General features: G+C 42.9%; 1 protein-coding gene and 1 pseudogene across 3 annotated transcripts in view; one reads left to right on the top strand and one right to left on the bottom strand.

Moving 5' to 3' along the window:
- Positions 1 to 17,188, bottom strand: part of PHLPP1 (PH domain and leucine rich repeat protein phosphatase 1) — a 216,391-nt gene extending 199,203 nt beyond the window's left edge. For 2 of the 3 annotated variants that reach the window (XM_033837820.2, XM_033837819.2), the window contains exon 1: positions 15,498 to 17,188. In XM_033837820.2, coding sequence (XP_033693711.1) covers positions 15,498 to 17,019 — 1,522 coding nt within the window. In that variant the 5' untranslated portion in view covers positions 17,020 to 17,188. The remainder of the gene's footprint in view (positions 1 to 15,497) is intronic. The other variant, XM_019936387.3, reaches the window with a different exon arrangement.
- A 274-nt stretch (positions 17,189 to 17,462) lies between these two features.
- Positions 17,463 to 20,220, top strand: LOC117307708 (zinc finger matrin-type protein 2 pseudogene; annotated as a pseudogene).
- Positions 20,221 to 20,707: the final 487 nt, after the last annotated feature.

The following is a 20,707-nucleotide window of genomic DNA, read 5'->3' as shown; positions in this document are numbered from 1 at the left end:
AATTAGTTTTGCCTGTTAACTGACCTTCATAAAAATGTCATATAGTGTCTCTCTTTTACACTTGAATTCTTTCACTCAACATAATCCACTACCACCACTTTTTAAATACAGGCAGTCCTCAGAGTTGCTTCCTCAACCCTCTCCTCACTCAACCCATTTAATCTCGCAATTTCATTCGATCCGAAGACTTTAACAACTATCTAAACATAGATAATCCCTGAGTTCTTCAGACATACCTGGATGTCTTTCAGGCACCTTAAATTTAACACATCCAATATGTAATTCACCATCTCTCCCCCTCCCACTAAAGCCAATTCCTGTTCCTGCATTCTGCATGTTGGTTGATGGGATCAGAGTCAACCAAACTAGAAACCGCCAAGTCATCTTAACACACAAAACCCTGTCGCTCTTGTTCACACTATATCCCTGGCATGGATTATAGTGACACACTTCCTGATGTGGAAGACATACTCAAATTACTTCAGGAATGAATAATAAATCCTCAAGTACTCTTTCTCCCCCAACATGTAATCATTCGATAAGATCCAAGAATTCTACATTCTGAACAATTCCCACATCTGCAGTTCTTCATCTGCACTGACCTAGTCTAGATCTCCCCCATCTAGACCCCAGGTAGGCCCTTGGTCCCCCTGCCAGAAATGCCCATCCCATCCACTCCTACTGCTGGGCCTGCTCTTTCTAATATTCTAAACCATCTCTCACCTACCCCACCTGCAGCAGAGTTGATTCACTCCCTACTTGGTAAACAACCACACTTACAAAACCTCAAAGGAGGGGACTCTATATTGCAATGATATCTTTCTCTCCTACTAGGCTGAACTCCCTGAGGCAAGGCCATTCTTTCCTTAGATCTCCAGCTCCTAACAGAGTGCTTTAAATGTTTACTAAATGCCCCACTAAGGCAGTCTCCAAGTTTCCAGCCTCTCTCCAGCCCATCCTCCAGCTGGCTGCCGGTTAATGCCCTACAACACAGATCTAATCATGTCACTCCCCACTTTAAAATGCTCAGTAGCTCCCACTGCTTATCAAATCAAGCCCTTAGCAGGTGAGGCCTTTCATCATCTGGCCCCAATCTCCTTTTCAGCCTCATCTCCTACCACTTTTAATCTCATCACCTAACACCTCACCACGCCAGTTCCTCCCCATTTCCTACGCACATCCTGCCCTTTCATTCACGCTTTAGTTCCTGACATGCCCTTTCCATGCAATGCTAGTCCCCCATTCATACAGGGAGTCCTTCTCAGGAAGCCTTTCCAGAGCATTCCAGGGAGAATTGGTTTGTCAGGCTTCTGGGTTCCCTTGGCACTCTGTAAATGCCTTCATTAAGGCATTTCAAGTTTTACTGTAATTGTTTATTTGATAAACAGTAGAAGGCAAAAGGGTCCACTGAGATCTGGAAGCTGGGTGGTGAGCCAGGTCCATTTACCAGCTAAACAAATGATTACTGTCAGCTTAAAGTGTATTACCATTTCAAACTCATCCTCAACTGCAAAATATTTGTAAATATCAAGAGCAGGAGACACATCATTCATTCTCACATCACCAACTCCTAACTAGAATGCCTGGTCCTCCAGCTTGACTGAATTAATTAGTGATACCCACACACAACCTCTTGCTTCCTACTTTCATGAACTGACCCACAATTCTCCCATCACTCAAAGTGCAAACTTGTCATCTCTGAGCTTCAATATTAGCTGCTGAGTCCTAGGATAACATCTACATCTGCCTGCTTTTCTCTCTCCACTCCTCTAGTTCCAGCCCTCAGTATCTTACTGAGCCATGCAAGCCCCTAATGGTTTCCCTCCTCCAACTGTAATCTCTCCCCCTCCCGATTCATCCAACACTGGCACTCCTTAAACTGTATTGTGCAAACGAATCACCTAGGGATCTTGTTAAAATGCCAATTATTCAGTAAGTCTGAAGTGAGGACTGAGAGTCTGCTTTTTCTATTTTTTTTTTTTTTTTTTAGCTGTACGCGGGCCTCTCACTGTTGTGACCTCTCCCATTGCGGAGCACAGGCTCCGGACGCGCAGGCTCAGTGGCCATGGCTCACGGGCCCAGCCGCTCAGCGGCATGTGGGATCTTCCCGGACCGGGGCACGAACCCGTGTCCCCTGCATCGGCAGGCGGATTCTCAACCACTGTGCCACCAGGGAAGCCCTGAGAGTCTGCATTTCTAACACACTCCAAAGAGATGCTAATGATGCTGGTCCACAGATCACATTTCAAGTAGCAAGATCTCCACTCAGTGCTGTCCTGGAATAATGTATCCAGCAAGCAGTCAACAAGCAGAAGCCAGACGACCATCAATCAGGATTGGATAAGCACAGATTTCTACGCTAGGTAAGAAACTGGACTAGATGCCCCTGGTCCTTTCCAATGCTTTGATTCTATGCTCTCCCTGAGATATCCATGACGTTGTCACCCATTTTTCACCTGTGAAGCTTGGCAAAGCTATTCCCTAGCAGGTAATACTTCAATTATCACATTCACCAGCTTCTGAAGTAGTAACTATCTACCGACAACTCTGGTTTAGTCTACTCCAGTATTACAAACGTTTCTAAAAGATAAAGAAGATACCGGGCAAGGGGGTATATATAGTTGTGCTTATGACAGTACCTTCAAGAAAAGTGAACACCACCACTTCCCTTTATCCATCAGTATTATCTAGAGGTTAATATCACTTGCATTACTCTATCAGTTTCTTAGAACCAAGAGGCTATCAACCGTTTTGTTTGGTTGGGGGTGGGGTGGGAGATCTTATGAACATCTACAGAAGCAGGAAGCAATGACGACTCCCAATTCTCTATTAGCAGCTGCAAGCCAATTCAAGATATAAAACAAGCATTCCAAATGTACTGACTACAATTTGATCCCTCCTCTCAGAAATGGACTTTTGTGTGGTATCTTCACAATGACATTATCTTTAGCAGTTCCAAGATACTTGTTTATAGAACTTTTGTCATTGTGTATTTATCAATGAGACAATACTACTCAGATTCTGGTTAAAAACACCAAGTCTCTATTACGACTTAGTTACAAGGGATTTTTAGCGTCTACTTTATAATCACAAGGGCTAACTATTCTCCTTATGGCTACATTGATGTTAACATTTCTGTTAATATCCCCCATGAAAATCAGCTTGTCGGGTGTTGATACTGCTCTAATGAGTTAACTGAGGTCTCTGTAAAAATCTGTCACAGAGGGCAGAAAGGTGCAAATGATAGTGGAAAATACACAACGGCAGGTAATTAACCTGAATGTTGATTAGTCTGAATTAGAAGTATTTTCATTGGAATTAGAACCATGACTTATTTTAGTCAGACAGGATCTGCATAACTTATTTTAAAAACAGGGTGTTTATCATACTTTTAAAACTAACATATAAAGCAAAATAAAGATCTTTTCCAGTGTCGTCATTCACATTACTACATGAGAATATATCACAGAGACATTTACCTTCCACTTAAAACAAAAGAAATTTGTAACAGGCCATCAGTAAAGACTTAACTTACCAGATTTTACAGCCATGGATAAAATAGTTATTTTTGCTTATATGAACACTTAAGAGTTTTGTTTCCTCCTAGTCCACACAAGAGGCTTTTAAAAAAAAGTCCTTCACCAATGAAGATCCAGACAGTAGATGGGCAAAGTTAAAAATAATACCCTCGGGGCTTCCCTGGTGGCATAGTGGTTAAGAATCCGCCTGCCAATGCAGGGGACACGGGTTAGAGCCCTGGTCCAGGAAGATCTCACATGCCACGGAGCAACTAAGCCTGTGTGCCACAACTACTGAGCCTGCGTTCTAGAGCCCACGAGCCACAACTACTGAGCCTGTGAGCCACAACCACTGAAGCCTGCGAGCCTAGAGCCCGTGCTCCGCAACAAGAGAAGCCACCGCAATAAGAAGCCCATGCACCGTAACGAAGAGTGGCCTCTGCTCGTCGCAACTAGAGAAAGCCCACGTGCAACAACGAAGACCCAGTGCAGCCAAAAATAAAATAAATAAATTTATACCAAAAAAAATGGAATTTTATTTTTAAAAAATTAAGAATACCCTCAGGTTATGACCAATTCCTCATCTTCCAAATTTTACATTAATGTGGTTGGTCTACATGACATTAAACTAAAAGAAGGTATCTGCCTCCAGAAGATGAACACAGCATTTCCCATAAACTTTATAAATCCGAGGAAAGCAAAACCCTCACGGGCTTCACAAAAAGAAACAAGAGAACGTCTTTCAAGTGTACTGTAGGCCCCCTGCCAGGCTTCAGGGCAACCTTGAGCATGTGCACATTTGCATTTTCTTTTCAAGAAAGCAAAATTAATATTTGCTTAACCCAGAACTTAGATCCTCACAAAGTATGATACCAAATGAAGCCCCAATGATTCAAACGGATAAAAAGGCCTAGATAGAAAGGGTTGGTAAATCTTAAAGGATTAAGGTGGAATTACTAATCCTAAACTCAGTCTGACTGGACTTTGAACTACTGGTAATTTATGGCTGTTCCTCAAACAATTCAGTATTCCAGAATCATGGCAAGAGTCTACTCCCTCTGGTCCTTCAAGATGGCTCAAGGGCCTTCCCGGGATTCACACAGTGGAGTCAGGAGCCTCTCCTTTGCTGCTACTATAGTCATCTGTGGACCCCACTGCCTCTATTAGAACATTTTCCACTTTTGTATTCTAAATGTTGGCTCGCTTGTTTCCACAAACATGCCCTCAGAGCTATAAGTATTTCAAGGGATCCTAGAAAATTAAAATTAGCCATCTTTGAATCAAAAGTACTTTTGATATAGTAGGTACTCATAGTAATTACTGGATTGAATGAATGAGTGAGTGAAAGTGTATAGTTTGCCAGTGTCACTGAGCAACAGCATATCCCATCTTCCTTAATGAGCCCTAATTACCTCGAATTAACATTTGTGGCAATTTACTATTGCTAAAAATAACACTACCACACTACATTTGTATAACATCTCACAGTTTACAAAGCACTTCCACATATATCACCAAATCTGAACCTCACAAAGTTCTCTGAGATGGATTTTTTAAAAATCTCTCTAATAAATGAGGCTTAAAGAGATTACAGGGTTCATTATAGGTTTCCCGTCAAGTAAAGAAGAAGCCCACAGTCAAATCTAGGTCCTAGATCCTCCATCAGTGCTCTCTGCATCCTAAGACCAGGGCCTGGTTTACACCGAGTCCTGCTGTCCTAGGCACTTTCCCTCATCTCATTTGATCTTCTCAACAATGCTGTGTGGCTCACAGGTACTGCCTATTTCCACAGAGAAGGAAAGAGGGAGGTAGAGCTCTGGGCTCAGGGGCACAGCCAGAATGCAGGTTCCAGCCTCAAGTACTTCAAAGTCCATGCTTCCCAAATGCTGATCTGCCCAAACTGGCCCCAGAAGGTTATCAAGGACAAGTTTTCCACATTCAGCAAAGCAAGCTTTACACACTAGTTAACTCTGGCAGCAAATGCTGGGGCTTGCACTCTACCTGAACCTTGCTCGCTTGACAAATCCACACAAGGTACTAAAATGCTCTGTAACTCAGTTTCCCTATCTGTAACCCTGGGGTGGTAACATTACCTGCCTCATAGGGTTGTTATGAGGATTAAATGAGTTAATATTTATAAAGCACTTTTAGGAAGGATGAAATAAATGCCTATCAGTTTTTTAAAAAAGGCATAAACTGAGGAAAAGTGACAGTTTAAGTCACTAAAGAAATACTCAATTATCGAATAAAAAGTGTGGGGGCAATTTGTTCTTTCCTACTTCCTGTCTTTCTTTTCTTAAAAATAAATCTATTTATTTATTTATTTATTTACTTATGGCTGTGTTGGGTCTTCGTTGCTGCAAGCGGGCTTTCTCCAGTTGCAGTGAGCAGGGTCTACTCTTCGTTGCGGTGCTCGGGCTTCTCACTGCGGTGGCTTCTCTTGTTGTGGAGAACGGGCTCTAGGCGCACAGACTTCAGTAGTTGTGGCACGTGGGCTCAGTAGTTGTGGCTCGCTGGCTCTAGAGCTCAGGCTCAGTAGTTGTGGCACGGGCTTAGTTGCTCCGCGGCATGTGGGATCTTCCCGGGCCAGGGCTGGAACCCGTGTCCCCCCGCATTGGCAGGCGGATTCTTAACCACTGCGCCACCAGGGAAGCCCCGTTCCTATCTTTCTTAAACAACAGATAGATTAAAATTTTTAACATACAAATAAAACTATAATATACCACAGGAAAATATGGGAAATTTCTTTTAAATCTTGAGGGGGAAGACTTCCTAAGCATGACACAGAACCCTGACTACCTAGAGGAAAAGACTGACATAAAAGTGCAAATGGATGAAGAAAATAGTGACTTACAAAACAAAGCTAGTTTCCCTAGATATATGCCCCCAAAACAAATCTATAAGCCAGTAGGAAAAAGGCAAATATCAAACTAAAAAAATGGGCAAGGGATAGGAACAGGCCATTCATGGGAGAAATAAGTTACCAATTAAAATGTGAAAAAAAATGATCTACGTAATTAAGAACTATAATTTTTTTTAAATTGAGACTTTCCCCCCCAAGACTGTTTACCCTACCCACCTGCTACCACCTCCCATTACATCCTACCTCAGCACTCAGTGGAGAACATGTGGGCATGCATGTGTGAGTGTATCATGTACGCATGTGTGGGATGTGTGTAAGGAAGAGAGTGCGTCTCCTCCAACTACAGTGATGTTTACTTCTTTCCAGAAGGAGAGATTCAATTTATTACATAAACCTGCACATCAGCTACCCCCAGCCATACTACCTCTCTCAGAGACCATCAAGAGAAATTTCTTTTCTGCTTCAGCAGCTAGAGTACATATTCCATATGCCAGATGCAATGTATTTTTACCCATTTGTACTTCTGCACTTTACAAGTTCCCTTCCTCATAGTAAAAACTGAAGTCATCTTTGAGGAATTAATTGACTCCATAGATTAATTTCCATATAAAACTTTTACTTAAGGTAAATGATTAAATTAAAATGGAACCTAATATAAAAGGAAATCTCTCTCCCACCCCTACCAATATTCACAAACTGTCTTTTTGCTAACAGGAGCAGGACATTTCTCTCCCTCTCTCAAAGATATTCAAAGCAGTACCAGATTTCATGATACAGACTTCCAAAACCAGCAAACGGCAAAAGCCCAAAGATTACTGAACTAAGTTGTTTCAATTTATATCACATAAAAGTAGGGCTGTGTATGCGTACCTAAATAAACTAAGTGCATTTAATTGTGAGAAGATACGTTTTTCTTAAAAAAAGTGAAATAAAAAATATTATGAATACTGAATCTTTTTAATGAACACGTCTGAATGGGATTTTTTTTTCAAGATCTATTCTTAAATTTTTCTTCCAAATATTTTTTTAAAATTCAGTGGTTTTGCAAATTTCCATTCTTCTAACAATTTCAACTTTAAAGGACTGGACAAATAAGACAAATAACCATTGATTTTCTGATTTTCTGGCACTGTAACTCTTTTCAGTCAACCATCTGTCAACTTTAAAGTTCTATCATAAAACCCCCAAAGGGTAACATCACTGATGAAATCTAATTTCCCTCTCTGCAATTAAAATATCCAACTGTTCCATTAGAAACCCGCCCATAATCTGTCAAAGTGATATGTAACCTCTCATAAGCACTGATTAGAATGAAAAGAAACTAGAAACACCTTGAAGTAATTGAGAAAGCACCAAATGTGTGAAGCGCACTCAATTTTTTAAACTTTCATTTTGAATACTAAATAAAGGAGAATCCAAAGATAGTAAGTATATAAATTCAGTGTGGGGTAAAAAAGAACACTAGACAGATATAATCAAAATCCTGGGTGTTATTCCTAATTCTGAGACTGAGTTTATCACCGATCTTGGACCAGACACTCAACCTCTACAGGGCTTGCTTTCCTCATCTATAAAAATACAGATGTTAGGATCTCTACAGAATCCTAAACTCTATGATCTAATCAAAAATAACACACAAAAAAATTTTTATGTGCTTTTTCTCCTACTGACTCTAGGCACAAGTAGATAGGCACATACAGCTCACCATGAATTAAAGCTAATGAACCATTAAATTTCCCATATCTGGATACAGAGTTATCACTACAGTAAAGTTTATAAACTGGATTATAAAAGTATCTTACTTTACAAGTCAACTTAAGAACAGAATTTTACTTCAACTTTTTTTTTTTTTTTTTTTTTTCGGTACGCGGGCCTCTCACTGTTGTGGCCTCTCCCGTTGTGGAGCACAGGCTCTGGACACGCAGGCCCAGCGGCCACGGCTCACGGGCCCAGCCGCTCTGCGGCATGTGGGATCTTCCCGGACCGGGGCACGAACCCGTGTCCCCTGCATCAGCAGGCGGACTCTCAACCACTGCGCCACCAGGGAAGCCCTTACTTCAACTTTTAAGAGGATGTATTTCTTTAAATTCATCTCTAGTGTGCTGAATTCTACTTTGAAGAGTAGAGCTGGCAAGGAGAGGGTAATCAAACACTATCTATTCCATCATTAGTCCTAATCGACTCCAAAAAGGTATTCTTCTTTGGCTGGCAACCTTAGGCTGACTTGTGTGTATTAGGTCCAAGCCTGTTCCTTTCTCCATGACAAAAAGCTGGGGATTTGGCTGTTTTTAAACCCATGGATAGGTCGTACAGAACTTAAAACAACTACAACATTTAGTCCTAATTTGAAGAACAGGCTCTCTAATGAAGCCCCAGAATGTTAAGAGTTGGAAGAGATTTTAGACTTATTCTACTCCAAGCTCATCATTTTACTGATGAGGAAATCAAAGCCCAGGATAAAGTTAAAATGAATGCCCAAAGTCATACCAACTTTCCCAACTCTCAGACCCATTTCTTTAAATTGCAAAGTTACTTTCACCTGACCCCAGGATACATCAGCCAAACTCAAAAACCATAAGATGGAGTACCCCTTCAAGTGCTAAAGTATAGCCAAAAGCTCTCAAAACATATGCATAGGAACAAAGAAAGAATTCCATAGGAATATATTTCTCATACATGACAAAAAGGTCAAAAACTGGTTCTACGCATAAAATTTCGCTCTTTGGACCATGTGTCAGGAGTGAACTGATTGTGAAATCCAGATAATTATTAAATAGACAGTGAAAACAAATACAGTTCATACTTTCTCTTGCTATATTTAAAAACACGCCTCGTATCTGAAAAGAAGGCGCCAAGCATCCTAACATATTATTAATGAAGGCAGACATCTGAAAAGATTCACTCTCCACCTGCTCTTCATCATCAGATGTATGAGTCAGTAGAACTAGACAGCAACAAATTCAAAACTCTTCCTGCCTGAAAAGAATGCAGGGGAAAAAACTAAAACAAAATCAACCAATTCAAAGTATCTCAAATTTCGAATTAGATTTTTTCATTCATTAATTGAAATGGTCCAAAACCAAATTATTTCAAATTTTATTCAGTCTTCAACTGAATGCTTTCACATAACTGGAAATGAGACTAATTTACTTCTAGCAAGCTTCATTTGAGAAAATACATGTCATAAATTCTGGATCTTTTTTTTTTTTGCTAAAGTATTGACATTTACAAACTCACAGAATATGTACAACCTACAAATAGAGTATTTCACTCCATTTCCAAGAGAACTTCTAGGTTCCAAACTCAAAGGTCATTGGACTAGTACCTTAATAAGACACTATCATTAAATACATTTTACAACCTATTAAAGCAATCTCGAATGTAAAAATACAACAGGGAAACAATTATTTCAGCATGAATGTGGGATGGTTATGCTTTGTTTCACTTAACATATTAAAAGGAATATTCGGCATATATATTATATATATAACAAAACCATTCCATCTCTAAATCAACATGTAATTATACTTCAGCAACCCGGTAACTGTTATTCTTGATTCTAAAGTACGATTATCACACAACTTGAAAGAGCTGCTATTTCATAGTTAACCAAATATCCTAATGTTCTTTAATCAAAGTACCATTAAAGTCTATTCTTTCCAACCCTTGAGTTTCAGTTTATCAAAATTTTCCAAAGCCTAGAGTTAAAGTTTCATAACAAATCCAAACACAACCCATCACAGAGACTTAGGTTATAAATACCTAATATGTCTAAAGAATCCAAATGGTCGATTTTGTTTTGTTTGAATTATACTATCTTTAGAAAACCAAAGGTAAGTATTAAAAAGAGTTTGCCCAAGAAGCAGAGGGACATGAAGGTAGATTCAAAACCCCTCATTACCAGTGTTGTACCAGATGCCTGCGATCAAGGGGTGGAGTGGGTTTTAGAAAGTGGGACTTTTAAAAAAAGCCTTCACTTTCCCAGACTATTTTGGACATTTTGATAACATCTTTTTCTCTTTTTCAAAATGCCAGGCGTCTTTAAAGGAAAAGCTTTTCTATTGAGTGGCTTTTCTCGACTTTCACAGTACAATTAAACCCTTCTCCTGTCCAGATAGACTGAACCGTGTTCAACCCTGGCACATAACAAAATCATTAAATCTAAAACGCCTCATTTGACAGGTGTCTCATTAAATTCATCTTAAACTTTAGGTAAGAGATGCCTTTGAAAAGGGGGGAAAAAAAAACACCTGTTAACTCTAAGAAACCTTTGAGAGAGAACTCTCTCAAAATCCACATAGAGCTTCACTCACGGAAAACAGAAGATATTAACAGTGTGTGGCACATCTAAAACCTTCTGCCATGGGAGAAATGCCTCTGTGTGTATGTGTGTTTAACACAACCCCTGGGGACCCTAACAGGAAGGAAGGCTGAAGATTCAGGACATACACCACCAGCTGCTTAACAAAATTCCGCAAATTCAATTCAACAAATGTTTAAACTAAAATGCCAAGTATTATACTAGCCTTGGACCATATACAACATTAATGAATGTTATGTTACCAAGAAATCAAATTCAGCATTCTATAAAGAGAATCAAAAACACCTTACTCTTTAAAAAATAATAAGAATCTTGGGATAACCAGTCATTTAAGGTGGCTGTTTTAACAATCTTATAGCCACAAAAAGATAAAACTTTCAACCAGAAACTTCATAAACTCATTTACACTCATCTCCTCTCCCTATAATTATTTCAATAAGCATAAAAAAAAACACCATTTAAGGAATAACTATAAAAACAGACAGAGTAGCTTACTCTCTAACTCTATATAACATATGAATTATAAAAAATGAACAGCATGGTGACATCAATAGAGCACTACTGATCACTAAAGTACAAATAAGTTTACTTTAAGATGAAAGGTTTATGCAAACCTTTCATGATAGCTATTTTTGATACTTTACAAGTAAAGCTATGTTTTAAAGGAACTGAAATGTCACACCGCTACCCTCAAAACTTATCCACTTTTCAGATAAAGTGTTAATAATGCTCTATACCCAATGAAGATTTACAGTTTAACAAATGAGGCGTGTGTAAGAAAAAAAAGAATCATTAGGTGAACTTTATTTCATGCCAACTTAAATGCATGTAAGACTATTTACAATCAGAATATTTAGAACACTTTCGTACTCTTTCTGTATTGTCCACTTATTTGCCAGTCTTGCTTCTTTATGTTAAAGGCAGCATGATAGAAACAGAACCAACCAAATTTCACAAGGAATACCACTTTGGCCTAGAGGATAATATCACCTCATTACCAACAAAAATAGAATATTTTCGGAATGCTTTTAACCAAGTGAAAAATTCAAGTGTAAATGAAATTCAACTTCAATTCATGGAAAGTAATATGAATTGTAAAACAGAATATGCATGCTCTCTCTTCTCAGCTCTGCCAAGAACTGAAAAACCACAAGCAAGAATCAAAACTATGCATCAGTTTATCTGAAAAGAGGATTGACACCCACTCCTCCCTAATAATGTTTCCGAAAGGACAAATGAGATAATTTATGTGAAAGCTCTTTAAGATTTTTGAAGATAATAAAACCAACATATTAATAGATGTTATCAAACCACAGTTATGAAGGACAAGACAGCACTCACTTTACATCAAAAACAAGTATAAAATTTAAATACAAAAAGCGACAAAAATAAAATTAAACCCTTTGTTCTTAAAAGGACTGCTTAAGCACACACTGGTGTCACATGTTCATACCACGTTACTCAATACTGCTGTAATTATAGTAATAAGAGACTTCTCGTCAATATTACAGCTTAATGCCGAAACACCCCTTCTTGGTTTCCACGTAGGAAACCATGTAAGATTTGATCATCCCAGAAGAGAAAAAGAGAAGAAATATGAGCGGGTAAGGAGTCCGTTCTCCTGAGCAATCCCAAAAAGTCAAACATAAAAATATCTTGTCCAAGATTCACGAGCCACAGTGGGTGCAGTCTCCATTCCATCAACATCATTTCCCACTATTACAATTTAAACTGAAACAGCCAGATGACTAAAGCTAAAAGGCAGTAGAAGTGAGTCAAAAATATTAAAAATATAGTTTAACACTGCCCTTGATTAATGACTCAGACGCCCCCAGGGAGTCCAAAACATAACCTCATTAACGTTTTTAAGTCTGTAACCTATGTCGAGTAACCTAATTCTTGAATTTTTTTTCACCTAAAATTACTCTCAGGTAAAATTTAAGATGGCTGATCTTAAAGGAAAATTAAATGTTAATGTATCTAATATACTTAATACTTCACACAAGTTACTTCAGATAGAGCCATAATTAAATTTTTTCTTATTTAAAGTTAGCTAAGAGAATGGTTGCTTCGGAGGAGCAACAATTTTCAAACTAAGTTTTTCTCAACGACTCTGTAATTAGATAGTACCTTTTTGTCCAAAGCCTTTTAGCTCATTAAAGATTCCATTTTACTTTACCTAAATAAATATGTAAATATTCAAAGCAACCACAAATGGCTTTCAAAGTCTTTTAAGAATAACTTAGGCCAGGTTATAAATACTAAAATTCAACTGAAAGGTGACCTCAAGAGAATGAAAGTTCTCCACTGGACAAGAACTTCTCCAGTTATAAACAGATAAACTAGATAAACAACAGATAACGAGCTCAATTTAAATATAGGAAAATATTCAAAAGCCTTCAAAAGCAATTTCCTAGTCTATCCTCAACTCCACATACACAGATAAACAAAAAGATACACAGCAATAAATTTAAGAGTAAGTTACATGTAACATTATAAAAACGAATGTGGTGGAAAACACACCCTCAAAGGATCTCATATAAAACAAACGTAACTCTCTTCTTATGGAAAAGAATTACTACCAAAACATGCCACTTTCCTGTTGGGTGTCCTACATTCCACTGCAGCACAGGGGTAACTTCTAGGAATCTCCTCCAGCTTGGTGCAAACCTGCGCTACATGTGAAGTCCTGATAATGTTCCGGTGATGAGTGAGACCACCTTATAACAAGGCCCTTTTGTTCATCAGTAACTAAACTTCCTTGCAAAAGTTCAAGTGGACTCACTATATAGTAAATTTTGTTCTATGGCAAATGAATATCAACACAGACGTTTGCCATGTTCTTAGGCTTAACATAAGCTCAACTTGCTATAAAATAAGCAATTAGACATCTTTATAACATCTTTATAATATCTTTGTAAAGACTGTTATATCTTTATAACAATCAGGCATCTTCCTTCTAGGACACCTGCATACCAGCTTCGTATTCAAGAACAGGTTGGATGCTCTGTATGGCTTCCTCATTTAATTAGTTACTTTTACAAGCATATTCACAGAGGTATATATGTATTTATACTGTGCATATAGAAATAAAGCAAATAAGTTCAGAATGAAGCAACAATTCCTGCTTTTCATAAGGAACGAAACAAAAAGATTAAAATGAGCACACCAGAAATTTGCGATTTACCAGAAAGATAATTTGTCACCTTTATACTGATAAGTTTTTTTAAAAAACCTATATATCACCCACTTAGAACATTTTAGACACACGTGAAGAGACAATCAAGGGGAATCAAAGATTTAAATGTCATGACTAGGACACCTAAAACCCTTCCCATGGACATTTATCGTGATCAACAATTCAGTCATGAGAAAAAGAAAGGATGCAGAACTCTTTCCATACGAAATATGTCCAATACTGCTTATTTAACATATCCCTTGCTTTATATATATTTCCTTCAATGTAATTGGTTGGTTATAAGGGCATTTATCATTCTCATGTTAAGAAAATATTCTCATTCCAAGTGTGATTACCATTTACTGCTTTTGTAAAATAACAGTATTTTACAAATTACATGAGCCACAGGAGAAAATGATATAGCTGTTGCTCCCACATGAAAAAAAAAATCACCTATTTTCTAGGCCATAAGCTTTTAAAGGCTTGTCATCCGGTTGGGATATTATCTTCAGATACTACAAATGCTATTGTATTATGATATGGTTTTCTTTACGAGGCAAAAATCCATCAGAAATCCACTTGAATTACAGAAAAACTTCAATTAAACGTAAAGGAACATCTCACCAGGAATGCTACCAGTTTTGCATATCTCAATGTGTGAGTAATTTCTTCATTCAAACCGACTAAACTGCTACTGGGACACAGGCTGGACCAAAAACATATTAAGTTAGAAAGAATGGCTACAGATTAATGAAATTACAAGTGTGATTATTTTTCCACCACCACATACAACCTAGGTGGGGAAGTAATTTAGTACTTTATTAATCTGGGGAAGATTTAACTCTCCTTTTAAGACCTTTAACCTAGAAATGAAAAAAAAATGAGGAAGATTTTCGATCACCCTCAAGTCGTACTGTGATTCCTATATATCCCTATTGCAAGTCACATCGCAATGGGCAGTTCTGGCTATAAAGGCTAGAAGTAAGAAACTGAGAGAAAGAAATACGCAAAACCACTTTTGACGCAAGACAAACTTACAGAGGAAACTGAAATAAAGCCAAAAAGCGCTGAGGAAAAGTATCGCTAAAGAGGACCGCAGCTGCTGGGTTCCATCGAGGACTAAGTGGGCAAACGAGTAGCACCAGCTGATGTGGAGCGAGCTCCCGGGCTGGAAGGGCAGGCCGCCGACAGTGAGACGGAGGGCGGGTGTTCCAGCGCATTTCTCAAGGTCATTTTCCTCTGTAGGTATCACGTGCACGTGATGTTTACCTGAAATCCCAAACTGCCTCAAACCCAACAAACCGGTGAACAGACGTCCGAAAGGCAGCACTTCACTGTTAAAGACACCACTGCTTCTTTCAGGAGTGCCTGCTCCCTGTGCTTCCTGGTGGCCCTGCCACCTCTCCCAGCTTGCTTCCCAACCTCGGAGCCCCCAAGAATGACAAAAGCTCGCGGATTTTAAAACTGCTCAATTTAGTATCACACAGATCGTACTTGAAAGCTGTAGAGAAGTAACAGACTCCCGAGGACCCGCGCTGACTCTCGGGGTGGCCAAACATTTCTCGGGACCTGGAAGTGCTTATTCCGCACGCGTCAAAGTGCAGGTGATCTCCTTACCTGCATAGAAGCGGATGAGGCAGCCGATCTCCGAATCCATGCCTTCCTCCTGCACCCTCCACAACTCCCCAAAGCCCAGGTGGAAGAGGTAGTCATTTTGGATCTGCAACGGCTTCTCGTCCGCCTCCAGGCGCCGGGTGGTCTCTCCGTGGAGCTGCACGTACAGGGTGGGCGGTAGAGGCGCCTGCTCCGCGGTCGCCCCGTTCCCATCCTGGGTCGACGGGGGGCGGCCGAGGGCCGCTGCTGCCGCCGCCTTCTCCTCCCGAGGCTGATCGCGGGCGGCGCCGCCTGGGCCCTCGACGCCCCTCAGGGCTTTCGGCTGCGGCGGAGGCGGGGAGGCCGTCGGGGATGACGGCCGGGCGCCCGCTCCAAGCCGGGGCAGGCGGGGCTGTCCCGGAGCCCCCGTCGGGGGCCGGGCCGGGGCCAGGTCAGCCTCCAGCTCCTCGGACGACGACGAGCAGCCGCCGCCGCTGCTATAGGGGTCCAACCGGTCCGACACGCTCTCGGCGCTAGGGCTCAGGCTGAAGCTCTCGGTGTCGGAGGCTGGGCCCGCGGCCGCACCGTCCAGGAGCCGCGGGGCGCCCGGTTCGCCCAGGCTGGAGTCTGAGGGCGCGGGGCTGGCGCGGGAGGCGCGGAGCGCCCACCCGTCCGGGGCGCCGGGCAGCGGCAGGTCGGCGGGAGGAGGGCGCTGCGGCCCCCCGACGGCGGCCAGTCCGCTCCTCCCGGGTGGCGGCTCCGAGTCCCGCGGCTCGGCGGGCGGGAGCCGGGGACCGGCGTCGGGGTGCCCCTTGCCCAGCACCTTTACCACGCCGCCGCCCTTGTAGCCCACCTGCAGCAGGCGGGCGGCCACCTCGCCCGCCGTGGTGTCCAGCGTGCACAGCACCGGGCGCAGGTAGGTCGAGGCCATGTGGCGGTCGAAGACGTGCACGCAGCCCCGCTCGAGCTGGTGCCGCACCCAGTCCCGGTCCGACGGCTGCAGCTGGAGCATCTGCCGGTGCTTCAGGAGCAGCGTCTTCCTGTCCAGGCTCCGGGTGCACAGCGAAGCCGAGGCCGAGCAGGAGGCGGTGAGGCCGGTGGCGCCGGGGGAGTGCGAGGCGGCAGCGGCGGACGACGACGAGGACGAGGACGAGGACGACGAGGCGGCGGCGGCGGCGGCCGCGGACAGATTCCTCTTCAGCCGCCCTCTCCTCAGCAGCAGGGAGTTGGCGCAACCGCTGGCCCCGGGCACCGGGGCAGCCCCGCCAGCGGTGGGCTGGGGGGCGCCGCGCCTCCTCCTGCGACCCGTGCCTCCCGGCCGACCCGGCAACAACCCCAGCTGCGCCTCGCCGGGGGCCTCTTCCCGCGCCCCGCCGCTGGGGGCCGCCGGGGTCAGCGCGGGCTCCGGGCTCCGGCCGCCCCCGACTGCCGCCGCCAGAGCCGCCGCGGCCGCGGCCGCCGCTGCAGCCGCCGCCGGAGCCGGAGCTCGGTCCTCCCTGCTGGTCTCTGGGAGTCGCTGCGCCGTAGTCGCGGCGGCGGGCTCCATTGCAGTGGGGCTTCGCGCTTCCCCCCCAGCTCCGGAGACAGCGGGCAGAGAGAGAGGCGGGGAGGCGAAGGTGGGAGACGGCGGCGGCGCGGGGAGAAGGGAGAAGCCAATGGCGTTCGGCACGGCCGTTCCAGGGGATTATGTGGCAAGTCGAAGCATTCCGTCGGTGTCTCGGTGTTCCATCCCGTGCGCCCGCCCGCTTGGCCGCCACCGCCCCCCCCCCCCAAACACACACACACACGCCCTCCCCGCCTGGGTCGCGGGCGCCGAGCGCAGGCCCCGCCCACTCCCCCGCCTCACCCCGGCGAACCCGCCGCGTAGCTGGGCTCATTGAATATTAATCACGCGCCGGCAGCGGGAAGGCGGGAGACAGGCAGGGCGGGAGCTCCTCGGCGGGCCTCATGAATATGCATCACCTGCATGACGGCATTCCAGGCGGAAGAGGGGAGAGCAGGAGGGCGGCGGTGAGGCGGGGCTTCAGGGTAAACAAACGGGACGGCGTACGAGGGCGGGGCTGGGGGGGGCAGTTTCCCAGGAGGTTCCGGCGCGAGCCTCAGAGAGGGGGAGGCAGAGACGACAGATGCGCGCGGTGCACCTTGGGAGTTGTAGTTCCAGTGCGCGGACGGGCATGTCCGAAGGAAACGTGGTGAACTACAAGCCCCAGAGATCCTTAAACTATGCCCCTCCTTTCAGCCAGCCGTGTGCCCTGGACAGTGGGTATTCTGCCCTCTGCTGTTGAACTCCGTGCCCGGGAATGTTCTTGTTCATTAACTTGTACTTAGCCCGCCCACTCCCGCTTCCCAGAAGACTTTCGTTTTCCCGGCTAATTGAAAGAGAGGGCTTTGAAGGGACTCTAAACGGTACAAAGGTCCCCAGCCTTTGGTCTTCACCTCCACCACCCATTGAACGTGCTTAGTGGAAATCGTGCAGCCCCGACCCGATCCTCCAGTTCCTACATCTGAGAAGGAAAAAGGGAAAGGGCTGAGATCTCATTTTTCCCTGTTGGTCTGAAGGTTTGAAGTAACTTAATGACACAGAAAGCGATGGAAAGTAGAGGAAACGCTGGAATGGAGACACGGTGGGATATGAGATGGGCTGGTCCTGTATGTTCTCTCTTAACGCCTTCCCTTGTTTCTTCTTTCAACATTCAGAAAAAGTTATACTCTACGGCTACAATGTTATTCGTGGTCTGAAAAGTTGCACTTTCTTGTCAGTTGAAACAATATTGTAGGCTAGATTAGAATAGCATACTATTTAAAAGAATTTAGTAAAAATTTTAATTTAATTAATATTCCCCCACATTGTTTTAGAAATCTGGATTTTCACATTTGAGACTTTTTCAACTTTATACTATCCAGGGCCTGCCTTAACTTCAACAAAGTTACTAAACTTGAGGGTGAATTGGGGGTGAGGGGTTTGAGGAAAGAGGAAGGAGAGAGAAACAGAGAAACTGGAACTTGTACCTGAAATAACAGAAACTAGTAAGGGCAGGGAAAGTTGTACTTGGGTTATCTACACAGTTTCATTGAAGAGGAATGGAGGAAGTTACAGGACCAAAAAATATATATTTATCTTGATTCTTGAAATTCCTGAAAATGATTTTTTATATTTTTCTTTTGAAGTATTACCTCTTGGTCTCATGAAACAAATGTTTATTCCATTTCAATTCAATCAACAGCACAGAGTTACATTTTTAAAATTAGGAAGAATGCAAGTTCTCCCAAGAGACATAAGATAGTCAAGTCAATTAATTTAACAAATAATTATAAACATATTATATGCCAGGTACTCTGTTACAGCAATTGAATAAATCAGACACTGTCCTTGCCTTCACAGAGCTTATAGATTAGCAAGAAAGAGGTTCAACAAGTGAGAGGGATGTGGACGAGGGGAGAATACTGGGTGCCATGGAGGAAGCAAAAATAAAACAAGAGAACTGACCTAGTCTAGGGAGTCCAACAATAGAGACCTCACTTTGGATGAAATTTTCTGGAACAAATGAAGCTGAGTACTTGCTGAAGGCTAAGTCTCTGAAAGAAAGTAAAGAGGCAGAGAAAGAGGTAATGATCTTGAAGATGAATTTCAGCTGCCTAATCCATATGTACCTTGAGTAGCACAAACTATTCTAGAAATGAACAGTATTTTAATTTAGCCTTACTTTAATAAGGTTAAAAAACAAAGACTATGTTAAATTTCAGCACCAAAACACGGACTATTTACATTTCTTTATATTTTTTAGTTCCTTAGCTGATTTCCTATAAACCTCTTTAATTTTTTCTATATTAAGAAATATAGATTCACTTCGCAGTGAAGATGGCATCGGGCAGTGGGACAAAAAACTTGGACTTTCGCCGAAAGTGGGACAAAGATGAATATGAGAAGCTCGCCGAGAAGAAGCTCACGAAAGAGAGAGAAAAGAAGGATGGAAAACCAGTGCAGCCAGTCACGCAAGAGCTTCTCCAGCATCGGGACTCCAAGGTGGACCTGGAATCCAAACTTGGGAAGACAATCGTCATTACCAAGACCACCCCACAGTCTGAGATGGGAGGATACTATTGCAATGTCTGTGACTGTGTGGTGAAAGACTCCATCAACTTCCTGGATCACAGTAATGGAAAGAAACATCAGCGAAACCTGGGCATGTCTATGCGTGTGGAATGTTCCACTTTGGATCAGGTGAAGAAACGTTTTGAAGTCAACAAGAAGGAGATGGAAGAGAAGCAGAAGGATTATGACTTTGAGGAAAGGATGAAGGAACTCAGAGAAGAGGAGGAAAAGGCCAAAACCTACAAGAAAGAGAAACAAAAGGAGAAGAAAAGGAGGGCGGAGGAGGACTTGACATTGGAGGAGGAAGGTGAGATGACAGCTGTGATGGGCTTCTCTGGCTTCGGTTCCACCAAGAAGAGTTACTGAGGCTTTCTATGCTTGGCTTTTTGCCAGGCCTAACTTTGTGTGTGTGGGCGTCATCTTTTGGGAGGTACTGGGGAAAGTCCTTAAGAGTGGCAGCGGGGAGGGCTAGAGGGTGGGTGTTTGTGGTTTCCCTCTACCTTGGGAGAGAGCACAGGATGCAACGGAGTGTGCTGTGGCATGTTCCTTCAGCCTCAGTATTTCACTGGAGACAGAGGACCTCTGATAATCTGAGTTCCCAATAAAGAAAAACCACCTCTTCTGAGGCTGCTTTCCCGAAAAAAAAAAAAAGAAGTATATATTAATTCTCATATATCTGCTTTCTAGAGTTATTTTTATTTAGCTAATGTAACAAACTCAAGGGAAGTTTGTTCTAATCAGAAATTCTGTCACCATTGGCCCAATGTCCATTTGCATCCTAAGAAATCATAGCGCTGTCTCAATAAGCTCTGAGTCTTGTTTAGTTTTACACAATCACCACAACTCTCGCCTTTTTATCCTCTAGGAACTGTATTTACCCCTTGACGTTATTTGTAACCAAAAAGCCTCCTCCAAGGGGGAAAACGTAAAGCAAAAGCATTGGTCAGAGAATTCAGTATACAGAGTATTGGAGTGGGGAGGGGTTGAAGAGTCTTCATACACACCTGCCAGACTTGGTATGAGGGATTACTAAATGAGGAGGAGAAAGGGAATAATGAATTATGTTCAAGTATCTCAACATGAAGAAAAAGGAAGTACATTCCAGCCTCAAAAAACAGTGGGTCCGGTCTCCCCTGGTGGC

Source organism: Tursiops truncatus, chromosome 13, assembly GCF_011762595.2.
Source record: "Tursiops truncatus isolate mTurTru1 chromosome 13, mTurTru1.mat.Y, whole genome shotgun sequence".
Lineage (NCBI taxonomy): Eukaryota > Metazoa > Chordata > Mammalia > Artiodactyla > Delphinidae > Tursiops > Tursiops truncatus.
This window is presented reverse-complemented; position numbering and strand designations above follow the sequence as displayed.